Raw genomic sequence first — 18,905 nt, forward strand, 5'->3', positions numbered from 1 at the left:
AAACTCTGTTGTCATTAATTTTGAAATAATAGGTGGATTATTAGAAAAGAACATGAAGGTCAAAGTTTCAGTTCTGGAATTTCACAGCAAATCCTCAACGCCGGGACGCCACTGTGACGTCACAGATTTCAAGGTATCTTTTCATAATTAGGACGCATTGGCTCAGCAAAAGTTCCTGAAACTTGCCATGTTCAATTTATGTCTCCTTTAGAACACAATGTAGTCTGCCTTTACCGCTAAAGAATTAACTGCGCCCTAGAAAATGTTGTGATGTCATCCCAGTAGAATATACGAGGTCACAGCAAGCTGGTGCAGGGACTTTAAGGAGGTGTCACCACCGGTCTTTTGTTATTGCACATTTTCTGGCTTACCAAGCATCTTATCATAGTAAGAGTGGTGTTTCTGATATTGTAGAAGGTAATTTACTGATACAGAAATAATCGTTTTTATCTTTAGTGTCCTTTAAAACTGAACTTCAGCAAAAATATTCGGTGCACCTTTTTTTTTTTGTTCTTCATATTACACTAAAAATGCTGAATCTCAGCTACACCTCATAAATGCACTGTAGAAACACCAATTTGAATGAAAAGAGTAGGCAAAGGGCTAACGAAACAGAATCTCTGGGCCACTGTTAACTGTTAATCGCGGAAGCTGTTTTTTTGCCTGTTTTCAAGCTATGCAAAGGTTTCCATGGCTTTAGACGCACAGCTTTCTTGTCCTAACCTGCCTCTTGTTGCACCTTCAAGCAGCACGTCTAGCCATGATGTCTCGTCAACTAGCCCCTGTCGTAGCATTACTAGTTTTCATGGCAACAAAGCAATTTAGTGACAAGTCATAACAATGACCCAGAAAAACAAGTTGCTGCAAAAGCTGCACGGAGGAACTGCTCTTAAAAGTGGCACCACGCTTTTTCCGCTTCGTTGCCCCCTTGCAATGTTTATATAGCCTCCACATACACAGATTCGGGCCAGTCCACTGACCTCCAGAAGGTCCTCAGAGTCCTGCCCCGTGCTGCTGACAAGAGCCACCTCCCCTCTCTCCGTAACAAAGACGTTCCCGTAGAGTGGCACCGCCCCAGCCGGATGCACCTCAAGCAGTGCGCCGGGCCCAGCGGAAGAGGACGAATCGAGCACCCCTTCCTCGTCGCCGGTGTCCAAGGGCTCGGCCTCCAAGTGCTCGGGGCTCGCATCCATGGCAGCCACTGAGCCGCTCGCAACCGAAGAGGGGCCAGCATGTTGCAGAGCACTGCTTCCGGCACCAAACTTATGCTGCTGCGACTGCTGCTGGGTGGCCAAGAGGGCCTTCGCAGCAGCCAGTGAGAAGTTTAGACCGTGAACTGATGACGAAGACGAGGAAGAGCCAGCGGAGGGTACTACCGTCGATGTGGAGGGCCCAGAGGAACAAGGGCTTTGAAGGATCGACGGAAGAAGCTCCCTGGAAGAAACAAAGGTCATTCATTTATTCTTGTGGGTTTAGAAGACCGCCCAAGCCAAGGTGAGCCTAGGTAACCTCTCTAAGGCTGCATTAAAGCTGCATTACAGTTTTCCAAGGTCTCTTTTCCAGGCTTTCTAAGCATGCATTAAAGTGTAGTGCACTGAAGGACCTTAGTCTGCAAGTCTATGCAGAACTCGCACACCTTGATGCCCGTTGCTGGGAAACAAACTAAAATAAAGCATGTAACAAGATTTCTTGTTAGCATATCAGTGTGCATTATTATTTGAACCTTTACAAGAAAAAAGAAAGATAGAAGGCAGTTTTATGCATGTGCCTGCTAGATGTGCATCCATGCATTAAGACAATGACCGTGCAGGCACAGTATGGCTTATCTGTAACTGAGCTCCAGAGGCACTTGCTGCTGCTTACCACACAGATTTGGTGGTAGCATGACAAGCTCAACCACCTGCTGTCGTGATGGCAGCACGATGTGCACGCCTAGCAGAGGCATGACATACATATAGTCAGCCAAAGACACCTTAGCTAAGTATTCACGCCAATCTTTTCTGTATGTGAGCTGTTATCTCTTTGGCAGACAAAACAATGTCTGCTGTAGGGCTGACATACAGTCACATACATAGAGCCCCGAGTCTATGTATGTTCCTATCTGCTGCTTGCTGTAGAGGATACAGGGACAGGAAGAGCCCCTCTCATCTATTGGTATTTGCAGGGGCCAGCAATAGAGACAGTGAACAAATGATAGCGGGCTTTGAGGTTGGATGAGCTATGTACAGCTGCAACAGCAGAAAGAAAGAAATCAAGAAGGAAGGAAAAAAAAAGAAAGGCTGAAGGCGAAAGAAAGAATTTTTTAAAAATGAAGGAAGGAGAAACGAACAATAAACAAAGAAAGAGAAAGAATGAAAAGAAGATGTAGAGAAAGAAATAAAGCATGCTTGCAGAGCAAGTAAATGCTTGATAGCATTATCAATGCAGACTAACTTGGACGCCAAGTCGGCCACCAGGTACTGTGCCTGCTCAAGGAGGTACCGCTGCGAGAGGTGGGTGGCCAGACCTATGGCACCTCGGCTGCCTGATGAAGTTGAAGGCCCGAGGGAAGAAAGCGCAGAGGAGGAGGCACTGCTTGAGCACAATGCAAGGCTGGCCTTGTCCAACAGCATGGGCAGGCCTAAGGTGGCTGCACTTTCGGGGCCAACCTACAAAGCAGGTGCATGTGACCTTAGTGGCAATGCCCAAGGATCAAGAGCTCCCCAATCATCAGTGCAACCACCGACATCAAATGAAAATTTCTATTAATTTTTTTTCTTCCTCGTCTCCTGATAGACACAGTTGAGCTTATTGCCTTCTATATGCAGTACAACTCTGCTTGAATTAACTTAAACGAACCTTAAGAAACTTTTTACGTAAGTAGAAGTCCATTCAAGTGAATTTTGCTATTGGCAGCAATTGTGCAAGTGTTCATTGACCTAAACAGCTCCTCCAAATGAAGCTTAATAAAATCGTATTCCACCCTGCTGAAACTCTCACATCTGACCAATGCAGCCTTGAAGAAAAAATCAAGGTATGTTAACTGTATCATGCAAATTCACACACTTACATTTAAGCTTCAAAGCCTAAAGTATCAACCACTCACTGTCAGCTGAGATTCCAGCCTTAGGGCTCCCACGGACTCTTCAGCTGAGCCTGGCAGTACTAGGAGGGCGGGGCTCTGGGGGGGAGGCGGAGATGAGGAAGATGACGAAGGCCGCGTCAGGTGGTGGGCATGGTGCGAGTGCAGCGATGCAGGGATGTCCACCACCGTATCACGAGAGGTGCTTGGGGCCACTGATCGGTGCTGCAAGAACAAAGGTGTAGCAATGTGAACAATGAAATGGTTCCTACCAATTTGCAGCTCCCCTCAGGAATGCGTCATGGCAACTGGCCCAGTGTCACATGGGCAAGGTTAACGAAAGCAACGGCTAAAAAGCCACAAATTCCTTAGGCCAACTGCAACAAAACTGCACTTTGGCCAAGTTGGTGACAAATCAGTGGTGCTTACTGGTATTGAAACAATTTTTGCAAAGCTTCAAAGCTGGCAAGTGTCCAATTTTCTTACTAGCAGCATCTAAGACAACATATGCCCTTGGTGGTTAGCAGATATCACATAAGTTCCCCAGCACGTCACCTCTGAGCTTTTCAGCATGCTGCAGGCACTCCCTAATCTCGGAGGTTATGCCCAAGAGCATTCGGAGTTTGGTGGCTTTACAGCTAGCTAAGCCTATGATTGTGAGTCAGCAGTTATCCCATCTTTTCTGCAATGTTGCACAGATGACGCTGCGGACGAGAACAGCTCATCAACGGAGGGTAAACGGTTAAGACAAATCCTATCAAGGCCTGCGATGTCTTCATATTCACCTTCAAGGGGGCATGAAATTGTGAAGCAAGCATTTACCAGGTCCAAGACTTGAGACATGGCCACCATTTCATCCGCTGCCCTCTGCTCAATCTCTTGTTCGTAGTGCTGAGCCTGTTGCTGCGCGTCTGACACAGGAATGGGCGACTCTCTGAATGTTGCCACTGCAAGCCGATGCAGACCTCCAAATGGAACCTAGCATGGAGTGTGCAAAAAAACACAAAGCATACATGAAAAAAAAAAAAAAGATGCAGCTCCATTTCATAAACCACACTTCACCCAATGAGTGTCTTATATGCCTATCACTTGCATACTTTACACAGTGGTCACTCTTACAGTGGGAAGACAATTGGCAAGCCAGAAAAGGTACAAAACGGAATGACGGGTAGCAATGCCGCCTTGAAGTTTCCGTACCAGCTCGCCATGGTGTCATAAATTTTAAAGAATGCACTACATTGTGTTCTAAAGAAAGGAAACATTCATCGTGGCAATTTTTGAGAGCTGTTACTGGGCCAATGCAACCCAAATATGAAAAAATATATATATATTTTTTTAATTTGTGATGTCACACTGAAGCACCGATGTTGAATTATCAGCACGAAATTTAAAAAAAAAAAAGACTTGCACTTTCATGTTCATTTTCTCTTCTAAAAGAAAATAGAATTTTCAAAGAATCATTTACCAGTCAAAACTGATCTATTGTTTTGTTTTAGTGTCCCTTTAAATATTCATGCAATAATAGCCAAAGTTTCCCAATAGGTTAGTTTGGACAAACTGTCAAATTCTAAAAAAGTTCAAGTAAAAGACTTTGTACGTCCTTGCCTTTTACTTTCACTGTATTTTGTTGCCATAATTTCTGTAGCCATTTTGGTTCTGCAGAGTGTTTGGCAGAGCACTGTGGGTAGGTCTGATGGGGGAAAATTAGCCAATGGTTATACTAGAGCTTTTAAATATCAATTTTGCCTTAAATTGGCCAAAAAGAAATGAAAAATTGTAAGTTATTGGTGCAATTATAACACTTGCAAAATTTGGCAAGTAGGCAACCACAAAACCATTCCTACACAGGTTAGCTGAGTATACATTAAAAAGAAAACGTCCAAATTTTACATTTTCCTAGCAATAATTTCAACCAGCAAAACAAAGTATTTGGGGCACATGACACTCGTGAACACGCTCACCGAAATGGCTATGCACCTGCAGCAAAGTGGTCACACGAGCAAAGTTTACAAACAGGTCCGTACGAAGTTCAAAGAGCGACATTTAGCACATGGAAATTTTGTTCCAGAATTTCGGGAGCTGAGAAGAGTTACCTGTATGAAGGTTTCCATGCCACTTGAAGGCTGCTGCTGACTGTAGGGCTCTTCATGGTAAACAACCAGTGCTGACTCCCTGTCGGCGGCTACAAATTCCTGTCGCTCATAATGATGCTGTGGCTGGTGTAAAGACACAGGAACTCCGTTCGCATAGTCAACCTGCACACCAAATGAGAGCAATCTGAGCAACATAAAACAATATCTTACAGCCATCACAGAAGGCTTACGTTAAATCAGATGTTTCAATAAGGACTTATTGGGTAACTTTCCAGTGAAAACACTTTATCCGTGGGACATCTAAGTCATGCCCCAATATCCCTGCCCCATTTTGGAGACAACTCGGACATCCGCAAGACAACCAACATTGGATATTCTACCAAAGATATTCCAGGGATATCATATCTGGACATGCATCGGTCACCACACAAATAATTACCTTCCCAGAAGTTTCACATTTCACTTTCCTCGTGACGGAACCATGCTTTCCAATATGTTCAAATTAGAAGCTGAGGCAGTGTGATGTGTGAAGTGTAGGATACAGTGCAGTGGTAGGAGAAGAAAAGAAGAAAATTACAAAAAGTGCACATGCGGAGGCGAATCTCTGCTGAATGGAAGACGACGACGTCGAGGAGCATCAAGCACGAGAATGCGTGGCGCAAAAAGATAAAACAAAAGGAAAGTGACCCAATCGGGAAAGTCCACAGAGTTCCCAGGGGCCATTCAGGCAAAGACAAATTGGCCAGAAGGGCAGAAAAGCAAGCCACGCTAAAAGAAGAGAGGGAGAGTTCCAGGAAGTGACGCATAGGTGAAGAGCGGCCACCGGACCGGGAGTTGAAGACGGGCTGTGGGGTTCCACACCCAAGCCTCCAAGGCTACACCCAACCAGGGCCTCCTGCCAACCCATTTCCTGGCATTGCTACTTTGCCTGAGCATGGACTGCTACCCAAGGCCGGCAAACTTCTGCGCCCGCAGGCAGAGTGCAAACAGTTGCGCTATGGGCCCAAGTTTGCACCCAGCTGCCTGGCCAGAATGCCGCTTCCATCTATCCATGCTGCCAAGCTGCCTGCGTTCCATGTCGAAGCTGGAGCTGCCACGCTCTGGTCACTCCCTCATCGCTCAAGTACATTGACACAGTGGTGAGACCAGCGCCACTTCTCTTGTCGCCTCGTCTTCACCCCTCCATGTCGAACTGTTGCGAGTGTCGAGTGCTTTTGGTGCTGTTATAGCTCTGACAGTATTTTGTTTCTTGTTATGAATTTTCATTGAGTGTTTATTTTATGTGTTTATATTTACATTAATTGTATTAAAAGCTTTGTGTATGTTTTGCAACAAATGGAGTTGTCCTCAATTGAGTTCTTAGAGGCTCTGCCTCAGGGAATCATCTGCAACAATTAAAAAAAAGAACCTGCATCACAGGCAGTCATATGAGCAAAAAGCTGCTACGAGCAGCTTTTTCCCCCACTTTACCCACGCAAAGCTGTATTTAGTTTTTGTGGAAATAAAGCATGCATGCATGCATACATACATACATACATACATACATCGTACTTTGCATATTTTCTGGAGAAATTTAAAACTGTGTGGGCTTCTGCTTGTTGCACCCGTACCACAGCATCTGCAGAATGTAACACGTATCATTGTATGAACTATGCAAAAGGCCCTGACACGTCCACGCAATGTACCCAGCATGTTTCCATGATGTCCCTCATGCACATGCAAGGAATGTCTGCAAGACGCAGAAATCGCAGCCAAATGACCATAAAAGGGACGTCTGCTGGTCAAATTCAGCACATCCCAGGGATGTCCATATCCTGACAAGGAATGTCTAAAGGATATCCACTGGTTGTCACTGCAGTCATTGGGTTACTCCTTCACCGCGTACCAACATGCCCAAGTTGATCTTGGCAGCTGAATGCTAAAGGCACCGAGCCACCACAAAAGGTTTAGGAAGAAAGAAGAAAATCGAAAGCAAGAAAGAGAAGTTTGGCAAGGAAGAAAGTGGCAATGGTTAGTGGAACAACCAGCAATATTACATCAGTGACACTGTTGATTGACCATCCCTACAAGTGAAGACAACATGCACTAGAGTTGACATTGAAGGAAATTTCCTTCTTCTCAAAAGCAGATTGCTCACACACGTGACATACTTATAGAAACCATTACCAAGTGAAACAGTGCAAGGCTTACTGTGTATTATACTGCACAAGCTGTTGCGTCACTGCTTCATTATATGTGCGAAACTGCAACTTTTCTTCCTTTTAAAGCTAATTATTTGTTCATCGACAGGAGAAGGCTCTGTGTGGAGAATTGGCTCACAGTGTTGTAAGAAATTGTCTTCTGCTGCAGCATTGGTAGAAGTGCAATATTATGCTCAATAAGTCATACACAGTTTCGTGTACTGTCGATTGGTATATAAAGATTCACAGTTGTGCAAGGAGCACTGTCATGTGGTGAAAAAGGAAACCTAAATTATTGTGGTGGGAATGGTGTTCCCTGATGGCTAAGTGAAGAGACACGTTTTATCTTTTTCTCCTCTGCCCTATCCTATTTACAATTTAGTGCTGGGTTCATTTAGGTTCTTCCACTTCAGTGCTGTTTCATAAGTAAGCTGCAGTGCATGGCATCATCCAGTCATAGAATCTCCCAGCTTGACTGCTATCTCTAGGCAGAGTATTCTCTGCTGTTGCTTTAGTAGAGTGGTTGAAAAGCGAAACTTCTGACTGCCATTCTTCGGAATTGGAGTTTGAATCCACTCTGGGCAGTGCAAGTTCTTTTTGTTTATAAACTTCTTGCAAAGCACTTACGGATCCTTGCAACAGACACCGACGGACATTAAAAAAATATAGGTGAGTGAGCTCACAACAGCTATGGCTGTAAAGAAAAAATGACCACAGCCTTGCATTTTTTCTGGGAAAAAATATAAAAAACTCACGGCCATGTTAACATCGGCATAAGCATGGGGTGGCCAGACCACCTCTGCAGGAGGAGGTCCCCTTGAACTGGATGCAGCACTGTCCGAGACCAGGTCGGGCGCCTTGGCACCCAGGGACGCCTCGCCCATCTCTCGCTACAGTACCTCCTGCAACAAGATCACCACCATCTTCAGTCACTTTAAACACAACGTAGGACAAGGCCTCTCCCAGCCTCTGGAACCCATTCTGTTACTAGAGTCAAAAACAGATATATCGAATCTGAAGGGGATCACAAAAAATTCGATATATAGGTAATTCGATATATAAAATAAAAATTTTATACAAAAAGTTTCAAGGGGATTTTACAACTGTTCGATGTATACAATAATTCGTTATATATGGGTTCAATACATCCGGGTTCGACTGTACACCTAGGCGTTGCTATCCTCTCACTTTATATGAAATGTCTGCATTAACTATACAGAAAACAAGGCACTAGACTTGGGGCACCTAGGCACTCAAGTAAGTCAACATGTGAACTAAAACTTCTTGCTTTTCTAAAACATTTATTAGGCCTCTACTGGTAAATGCTGCTGTTGTATGGGATCCTTACAAAAAAAAAACACCTCAACTTCAAAAACACCTCAACTTCAATATGTACAAAGGAAATCAGGTTCATATATAACAGCTATAATGGGTTGACATCGCCCTCATCTTTCTTAAACGTAGCAAATTGCTAGAGAGATGAATATGCAAAGACAGACTCAATATTTTTCATTTACTTTGACAAAATGGCAGTAAATAAATTTACTTATATTATTGCTGCTAGCCTATGCACAACATGACCTCCCTATATTGAGAAAGTCACAGAATTTCCAGCTCATGCAACACTTACAGTAACATTTGCGATGTCTTGTCCAGTGTGCCCCAAGGCAGTCTCCCTGTCCCACTATTCTCTTTAGCTACATAAACAATTTACCCACTAACATATCTTTAGACTGTTCACTGATGACTGCATTACTTACAGCACTATTAAATGTTTTCCTAATTATTCTACTCTCCAAACTGACCTTGAACTAGCCTACTGTTACTGAAAAACTTGACAGATGTCTTTTAAGCCCTCGAAAAGCCAGGTAATTCCTCTTGCTGCAAAAAACAATAAATGTGAATTTTCCCATTAAGTTAAAAAGGCTGGCAGATCTTACGACCTGTGGGAATCAATGTTATGCGAAGCAGTGTGCGGGGATCATACCAAGTTAACTAAACAACCATGGGAGCACCAGGATGTAGGTGGCTATTTCATGACCAGCATGACACACATGTCATAATATTCATGTCATGGCCTACCATTTATGTTCATCATATACTCTTGCTATATCATACCAATTTTGGTACATACCAAGTTAACAAAATGGTCATGAGAGTGCCAAAGTGTAGGCGGCTGTTTCATGACCTACATGACACATGCCATAAATGAGAAGAAAGGGGCTTAACAGAAGGCCCGATTTTTATTAGTCATATCATAAGAAGCCAACAAATACGACACCGAGGACAACATAGAGGAAATTACTTGTGCTTAATAAATGATATTGAAATGCCATGACATATGTCATGGCATTCATGTCATGATCTATCATTTACGTTCGTCATACACTCTTGTCATATTATACGAATTTCAGTACATACCAAGACGTAGGCAGATGTTTCATAACCTACATGACACGCATTTTATGACATTCATGTCACAACCTATCACTTATGTTTTTCATACACTCTTTTCATACTATGCCAATTTTGGTAGATACAAAGTTAATGAGATGATCAAGAGAGCACTAAGATGTAGGTGGCTAGATAGACAGACAGATATTGTCAGAGTGGCAAATGTTCACCAAGAAATGCTTCGCATTTAGTAATACCAGTTTCTAACATTCTATCATACAGATACCTTGACATCCATCTAATACCTGATCTTTCCTGGGCTATGCCCTTGTGGAAGCCATATTTTCCAAAGCCTCCAAGTTTCACACAATGTGGAAACTTGCATAACACACCTTCTAATATAAGAAAATTGCTCTACCTAACCACTGTTCATCTGCAGCTAGAATGCTTAATCCACACAGTCACCACATCAAGTACGACCATATTTCCAGTATTCACTGAATAAAGCAAGACACTTCACTCCGGGCTATGGCTCTTTTGTGTCTTTATCACTGGATGTATACATAAATAGGTCACACCCTCTGCTGCTTCACCTACCGGAGTGCATGTCACAACGCCTTCCCAATACGCTCAGTTTCAAGCAAATACAGACAAATGCAAGCATTTCACTGATCTGCATAGCCTTGTGCTATTGCACATTATAACAATGTTCAGGACCTCGCAGCATCCATATCAAACCACAAAAATTTTGCAATAATCTGGTATGCCATACCCTTAATATTGTACAATAATGTCTCAATACATCATATAACCATGTTTCTAAACTACGTACATACTTTCGTTGACTTTGCATCTGATGTCAATTTTTTTCTGCTCTGTATAAATTCTTCCCCCCTTCCTCTCCCTCATTCAATGATCTTCAATGGGCCTGTAAGGTATAGTGAATAGAAAAAAAATTAATAAAATAAACTTTTTCTTTCTCCTCTAGCTGCAACTAATTGAAATAACTTGCCCACCAATGTTGTTGAAAGCCCTCTACAGTCTTCGTTCATGCATGCTCTCAATGACATAAGACATGGAGTTATTGACTCTATCCTGTATTTGTAGTATCTATTACACAGAGGACAATGTTTCATACAGAGAAGTATTTTTGTTTTTCTTGGGTATGTTATTTTTTTACATTAGTTGCATATTTGTTGTTTTCATTTTTGTGCTATAGCCCACTCCTGCCGAATGGCTAAAACATTGACAGCATTGAAACAAATAAAGTAAACAAATTATATATCACAGGTAAGCAGCTCTATGCATTACGCGTGCTCTCAACTAGAACATTGGATACCTGCAATTGCTCTTTAATCCGGGCTGCTATATATTCCTGTCACTTGACATTGCACCTACCCCGACCCATGCAGTGATTAATCTTCTTTCAAGTTTCTTTTGTTATCCTCCAGCTTTAGGCACGATTAGTTAGAACTTGCAGAGTGCAATAATATTATGCTTTTATATACAACATGCTGTGTGATGCTGATTGTTCATTTCTGCATAGCATCACAGAGTGTGCCAGCAAAATTACATCTTGTGTGGTTTCCATCGTCTGCCAATCGGTATCAATGGCTCTCGAAAGGTTTATTGGCCAGTGGACCTTTGCACATGTGTATTGCCAGAAATGAAGAGACTGATTGACTGGCTTTCACTTGTGCTCACAAAGACTGAGACTACCCTAAATTCCCATGCAAGCTCGATCACACTTGTATGCTGATTTGCTGCCACATCCCCTGGCAGGACCCCGACTAACGTGTTGCAAATGGATCATTTTCTACCAGTGGTCAAGGTCTACAACATCACACTAATGCATTACTACTCAAGATAGGGGTTGACTGCATCCTGATGTGCAAACGTTTACACCAACGACATGCAAGCAGTTTGTTGTGTGCTTCTTGTGGTTCCTGCGAGACACTCTAGCACCAGACATTGGAGTGTCCTGGTTTCCTTGCACACTGCATACTTCTGCTCTCCGTGTATGCCTGCACCCCAGTTCTTGTGTGTCTCAGCATGACCAGGCTCACTGCATCCTACTTAGTTTCCTACAACAAATTGACTTGGATTCATGTTGGTAGTGCATTTTTTATTTGCAAGTTGATTAGACTTTTTTTTTTCTTTTCTTTTTTGTAATTAGTGCACTGCATGGATTTTTTTTCTGTTCCTACTGTTGTACTCTGTTAATTGCTGCTGCTTCATTTCAGTCAAGATCTGTCAGCTTGTTCTTTCTTTCCTTTCCTCAATTTCTGTTTCTAAGCCCTCCTTTCTACTAAGTAAGGTGTTATGGCCCTTCTGAGCGGTAGTTACCAGCTTGCTTCATCCCTTATTTCAATCTCTGTTCATTGTATATATGCTTTTAAAGTGAGTAAATAATAACAACAATAACAGAATAGAAATTCTCTCAAAACTATGAGCATTTTCTTTTTTGAAAACTTGTGTCCATAAATTAGATAAACAACAACTTAGCAAGCTTGCAACAAGGTCCAATGCAGTACAAGTCCACCAATCAGCACATGGAGGTCTTAAGAGATCCTGCACAATATCAAGACATTTGTTTTCTTTTAAATGTGAAGGATTCTCTGCTGTTTTCCTCTCAATCAGTGCTGTTTTCTTTCCACTCATCACAAGAAAAGCACATCAAGAATTTTTTTTAGTTCCGTGCATTAAAACTGATGTTGTAGTTTGGTTCCTCATGCTATAGCAGTAGTAGGTTAAAGGGCACACCAAAGAGGGAAATGGCTTGTAGGTGCCACAGATATTCCGTATTTTCCCCAGTTCCTGAAACAAACATTCAACTGAATATGCAATGGGCAACTTTAGAAACAGTTTGTGAAAGACACATATGAATCAGAGGCGTCTATATGCAGTCATCCAGCTGTGATTACCTCAAATGGCAGAGCAAGTGTCAGCAAGTCTCCCAGAAATTATGGAGAGGGGCCTAACACATCAGTGGCTGCTCAGCTGAACATAACGCCTCTTCAGTAAGCAAGAATAAAGGCATAAATAAATATTTACCATTTTTAATTACATTTAGCAATTTATATATTTAAGTATTTTGTGCACAAAAATGATGTTGAGCCCTGAAACTTTGTTATGGCTAAATGGTGGGCTAGTTTTTTTTCTGGACCATGGCGAACATTTAACAGGACAGACAGACAAAAGTATGCAACACAAACAAGCACAGCAGAGTGACGCATGTGTGAGTGACGCATACGTCTAAACTTAATGACGCATGCGTGAGCATGGTGTCCCTGATGCTGACAGAAAAGAGAAGCAATTTATAAGCGTTTGAGTTTAGGGGAAAAAAAAAGAAGAAAAAAAAGAATTCCAGTTAAGTGGCGACTTACATGTGATTGTTCAATCTCTTTCTTTGTTTATTTTTGGGCATCCAATTCATGGCATATATGTCGTGCATTTCCGAAAATAAAAAAAGGCAAAAGCAGCGACAATTTTATGTCATGCACTTGTCCTTCATATGTTCACGCTAAACATTCACCAGGACTCTGAAAAACACCTTTTCTTGCAACTGAGCAACACGCTAGGTGCGATGCCTAGTAGGCTCTCTGCTGCACGCAGGGGAATATTTGGCTTGCGTGCTCATGTCAGTACAGTCTACCGGGAAAGCCACTCAAGGCACTCTGGGGAAGGAAGCGACTTTGACACAAGCTTTTGTTTGAGATTTCAACTGTTTGTGTACCGTGCAGCCATTTGACGCTTTGCAAACATGACTGCCATCGCGTTACACGATTGCCACCGCATTATCTATGTGTGTTCCTGTGCTTGTCTGTTTGCAATGCCTAAACCTGGTGAGGGGCTTTTTAGAAGAAGCCAACACTTAGGGTGGAGTGAAATCTGAGGTCATGGGGAACATGATGCCATTACGACACACCCAAGCAGATCATTAAAAAAAAAACTTCTGGAGTTGAAATGATGTCCCAAAACTATAGCCAGACCAGCGCCATTTTACGAAGGCCACAAAAAAACGTAGCTAGTATAGTGGAGAAAAGGAAGCACTTTCTTCTCACTCCTTACAAGTTTTTTCCAATTGGCTAATTTTGTTGTGCAGATTCTGCTTCATTTGTATTTTTGTGTTACTGGTTTCACAATGAAGCTTGACCATCTTAGCAAATTTTATGGGAGATCATATTAAGGCCAGTATAATATAACGATTCCATTGCTATTCTTTTCCTTTTCTTTGTTCATCAGTGGCCTGAGCCTACGTTACCATCTGGATCAACTGGTCACGAGCAGTAGATGATACGGCACAGAATCAAGCGAAAGGAATCGCTACACTATACCAACCTAGTACTCAGCCAAAGGCAATACATTTGTCAGAAACAATAGGCTTTCATGTTCCGAGTAGCCTGGCATTTACATTAACAAAGCAAAAGCACTTAAGCTGTGAACAGACTCTAGCTGGCACAGCTCTATTTCAGAGGTGAAGTGTGGGCAAGTGCTGGCTTCACCTCTGCTGGTAAGAAACTGTGGGGGCTGCCAAGACAGAATGATTTCAAACCTCCTTTGGCACACCACATTTAATTTCTTTTTGCAATTTCTTGTTCTTCCTTTCTCTCAATTTTGTTTAACCTACCTGCGGTGTCAAGAAGCAACCAAAGCGCTGCCACAACTACGTAAAACTAAATCTTGCCACCTTTAATTTGACTGGACAAATGGAGAACTAAGTGATTTACGAGTTACATTAACCACATATTGCTAGACTGAATCGATGGAGGCAATACTTGTAGAAATCAATCAAGAGTTCACTAAATTTTTTAAAGCTGGTTTGTCTGTTATAGGTAGGGCTAAACATACAAACACACGAGAAGAGCAAGATGTCCTTCCATACAACAGCAGAAACACAAATTTTTCAAAAGCCAATATGAAGCATATCAGCAGTGAGAAACGTCTTTCCACAGAGCAGCGGAAACGTTCCTGCATTTGGAAGAAATAAAGTGCTATGTTAACCATAACTGGAGTGTTAGCTACTATTGGGATCGTATTCATAGACAATCATTTTAGGCGACAGTATCACTTTCACATGTTGCGATGCTCAACCAGCCAATAAGTGTGCACTGAAAGTGATGAAGTAAACGCTCAGTTGTACGAATGTTGATTTAATAAATATTTCAGAAAAACAACCTTTTAGAAAATCCCTCGCGGCAGTTAAAACGATTAAACAAATTTTTGAATAGTGAATATTTCCTTTGAACAAACTTGGTCAGTGGACCCAGGGTCATTTCTGAAATCAGTTCAACGAAGTTTTGCACTTTGCAGTGCTCACCGCCCCCAAATCGCCCCTCCAGCGGCGTAACAGTACCATCGGCTATAATTAGAAACTGCTGGCATAAATCCTGCCTTTCTCCCCAGTGTGGTGAAAGTGAGCAAGAGGAACAGCGCAATGAGGTGATTGACCCCGGGACGCGGACAGAGGTCTGTCGCCAGCTGGATGTTGACAACACTTCGTTTGAAGACTGTGTGCAGTGGGACAGTGAGCTTCTTAGCTAGCTGTGCTGAACTACCAAGATCTGGAAATTGTATCTGGTGTTCGTCCCAAAGAAGAAGAGTCCAACAAGAAAGATGTAATGGTAGAGGCAGATTCAAATCCCATAACGCTAGCCAAGGCTGTAGGAAGCCTTGGAAAGCTGCGAGACTTTGTGTCTCAGCAACAAGCTGTGTCAGACGAAGTGCAAAAAAACACAGACTCTCTGGACAGCTTTGTTACTTCTTGCGCTTTAAGAGCAGCAGTGCAAATGAGAATTAGATTTTTTTTATACAAAACAAGATAGGCACCAATGTAACTGTAGTGTCGACACTTTTGACTCTTGTCTACTGTGCCCTACACAGTTCCATATTCTAGTGAACATTCATGTTTGTGAACTTCCAGTTAAGTGAATTATTTCTTTGGGAAAATTAACTTGGAGCCTCCAGCTACGTGTGTCATAACTGTTCTGTAGCAATATCATGGATCTGGCATGTAAATCCACAAAAAAGTTAGATTAAAAATTGGCCCTTTTTAAATAGTTTCATCTCATGCTGCCCAAACTACATCTTATTTCACAACTTTTTACCAAGCAAGACATCACAATATGTCTACAACAAACAAACATTATCAGGTGTATGTAAATGTATGGCTTCGTTCTCATTTATTTATTTATTTTTTTATTTATTTGATACCTGCTTCGCCTTTGCAGGCATTACAGCAGGGGGGTACATAAAAATAAGCATCATATTTGACAACAATAAAGCAACTAATTACACAAAGCGGGGTAAAAAGCATCATTCAACACATTGGATACAATCATAGGCGGAAGATCATTCCACTCTCTTATACATCTAACAAAAAATGAATAGCGGAGAAAGACCGCTCCAAAACTGTAATATAAAATGTTCAAAAAATATTTTTGAGCCTCGCAATAAGAACACAATTGTCTAATTCAGAAAAAAAAATGAATGATATCGTTTATTGTGGACTTCCCAAAATCAAAGACTAAACAGTAAAAGACATGTCTGTCTTGAGCAAAGTACTCAAATTGCCAGCAGTATTGTGCAATGCTTTTGTTCCTGCACTTGTTATCAGAGAAACCAGCGACAATAAGGTTTTTAATTCTGCAGACAAATACATACATTTATATAACGAAAGTAAGCTTCCATGGACATGCACTAACTTCCATGCACCTTATATCATGGCAGCAAATTCATTGCTTTCCAAGCAGCGCATATTAATGATACAAACTAGTTGAAAGTGATTTGGGAGTGCTGCATCAAGCTATCTAGACTAATTGAGTTTCTCGTACTCGTAGCATGAGTGTAAACACGTAGCTTCGTTGTTAAAGTAGTTCTAGTGTGCAGTTCATTACTACTAGCTGTAAGGTGCATAATGCTGTATCAATTTCACATTAAACTAAAAAATCTCCAGACTTCAGATATTTTTGTGTATGTGCAGTTTCCTCATCGAAGGTATTAGTAATACAAGCACTTGCGTCCTTGGAAAAAATTCATTACTAAAGTTGGCAGTTTCATAACACACCACGGCTGCGTTATGCTGCAGCATTATATTGCCCGTTTCAATAGTGTTGCTTCTCTGTACGTTTCTTCGGGCACATCGCCTAGCTGGATTTCGCGATTACGTCGTTCGGCAAGGCGTTTGAACGCGAGCGACATCACATGTTGCATATCGATTTTTAACTTGTACAATATTTAAGTGCAGGTACCAGCGGTGTAGTAGCCTAGAAATATTAGTCATTCATTTACCAACGGGCGACCTCGATACTAACGCATCGTACTCACGCGCTCACTACACTCAGATTGTGGATCTGCAAGTCATCAAGGAGGTTATTTTACCGTTACGAAAGTGCAGTGCGCAGTCATCAACAAAAACGAGCTCCGCAATGTGTCAGAACGTCAACTCGACGCCTCAATCGGGCATGCACAACAGGCAATCCTCCAAGCTAAAGCAGCCTCCTACGGATCTTCGGGAAAAGCACATCAATTTTTTTTCAAGCGAAAAGTACGGGGTTTTCAGAACGTGAAGGAGAGCATAAGTCACAATTCCGCCACTTCCTTCAACATCGAAGCAGCACACACACGCACACACACACACAGACCGGCCGCACACGGACGAAACCCGTCACCAACGCGGGCAATGGCGTCGGACATTATTGTGCAAGATACAGCGTCGCAATGCCTTTTCCTATCACGTCGTCGACGCTCGATGAAAACGCGCAGCTACTGCTACCGCACTGCTCCCACTGCAGCGCCAAAACGACGTGGCCACCCCTACAACGGAATGGGTAAGCGACGCGCGGTCCGCAGGAAATAAGCAGGGAAACATAAAGGACCGTACCAAAGGGACGGAAGGTAACGCAGGGTGGAGCAACACTACAAAATGGAACGGTCCAACCGGCACCGAGGCACCGGACAGATTTCTCCGCGAACGGGCGACAGAGCTGACTAAAATAGCGAGAGAAAGTCTTACCGGCGGAGTTTTCGATTGGGTATTTGGCCTTTTCCTATATGCAAACGGTGCAAAGCATCACAATTTACAATGGAGTTCGCCCTCCTCGCGTTGCGAACTTCCAAGTCTCGCGCGATCTCGCGAGAACTGTGAAGCAGGTGGGTGTGTCAGTTTCGTTTTCTCCGCGCCGCCGCGGAAAATGCGCCGAGGGCCGGCGATGACTAACTTTATGATCAGCGATCTTTCTTCTTTTTTTTTTTAATTCCTTAAACCCTCACAAGGTGCTGATAAATTGGGTACAAGCGTCACTTAAAACTTACGTTGTGAAGTCCCAGAAGTCTTTCCCTGATTTCGACCATGGAGGAGGCAGAAAATATGACCCATAGACACATACCTTTTACCTTGAACTGCACGTGACATATTCAAGTTTTTGTGTGTACGTGCATACTCACTGTTACTTTGTTACAGGGCCCAGTGACGTAACAACAGCGGAATCGGACACCATTTGCAAAAATGAACTCAAACCAGAAGAAAGCCCAATGTGTCCTCTGGTATCACAATACACAGTGACCAAGAAAGTCCAAAGATAATTCCAGACAGCATACCATAGACACCTACCAGACATTAAAAGCATCAAGATGTGGTATGCGAAGTCTAAGGCAACAGAAAGCATCTGTCATCTCCCTAGAACAGGCAGGCCTGGACCTAGTGCGCAGGTAATTCAGACAGTGAGAGACGTCTTCGTGAAAAGTCCCAAGAAGTCAGTCCGCAGAGCTTCATGCGAGTTGCAGATTCCGAAGACATTAGTGCACCGCATCCTATGTTGACCAACACATGGGTGGAGTTGAAATATCGCCTGGATATCCTTCGGGCAACAAAAGGACCACACGTCAAAATTTATTATGTGTGTGTACATAATAACGTGATTATGTTACCCGGACTTCAATATAAAAGATATGCATCTATGTGTCATAGTTGCTGCCTTCCGCATGTTTGTAATCAGGGAAAGACTTCTGGGACACGCTGTATTTTTTCAGCTGGTATGCAGATTACTCTTCAGATGCTCACCATGTCTCTTTGCAGTTATTAAAAAGCCATTGTTAAAGTATTTCTATTTCATCTTTTTTACACGTTTTGATTCCAGGGAGATGTGTTGGTGTATTAAGACACTAAACAAAGATAGG

At 42.5% G+C, this 18,905-nt stretch overlaps 1 protein-coding gene and 1 long non-coding RNA gene across 3 annotated transcripts in view; one reads left to right on the forward strand and one right to left on the reverse strand.

The window, feature by feature from the left end:
• The window catches only part of LOC126530832 (uncharacterized), a 99,543-nt gene extending 81,712 nt beyond the window's left edge, over positions 1-17,831 (reverse strand). The window contains exons 1-7 of one of the 2 annotated variants that reach the window (XM_050178125.3): positions 17,743-17,831; positions 8,090-8,236; positions 5,155-5,316; positions 3,884-4,039; positions 3,086-3,286; positions 2,434-2,648; positions 981-1,434 (exon numbers count right to left, since the gene is read on the reverse strand). In XM_050178125.3, coding sequence (XP_050034082.1) covers positions 981-1,434; positions 2,434-2,648; positions 3,086-3,286; positions 3,884-4,039; positions 5,155-5,316; positions 8,090-8,218 — 1,317 coding nt within the window. In that variant the 5' untranslated portion in view covers positions 8,219-8,236; positions 17,743-17,831. Of the gene's footprint in view, positions 1-956; positions 1,435-2,433; positions 2,649-3,085; positions 3,287-3,883; positions 4,040-5,154; positions 5,317-8,089; positions 8,237-17,742 lie in introns of both variants that reach the window. The other variant, XM_050178123.3, reaches the window with a different exon arrangement.
• LOC129385026 (uncharacterized) lies at positions 17,793-18,829 on the forward strand. Its single transcript, XR_011894762.1, has 2 exons — positions 17,793-17,879; positions 18,190-18,829. It is a non-coding gene; the product is annotated as an uncharacterized lncRNA (long non-coding RNA).
• Positions 18,830-18,905: the final 76 nt, after the last annotated feature.

The sequence above is a fragment of the Dermacentor andersoni genome, chromosome 5 (genome assembly GCF_023375885.2).
Source record: "Dermacentor andersoni chromosome 5, qqDerAnde1_hic_scaffold, whole genome shotgun sequence".
Lineage (NCBI taxonomy): Eukaryota > Metazoa > Arthropoda > Arachnida > Ixodida > Ixodidae > Dermacentor > Dermacentor andersoni.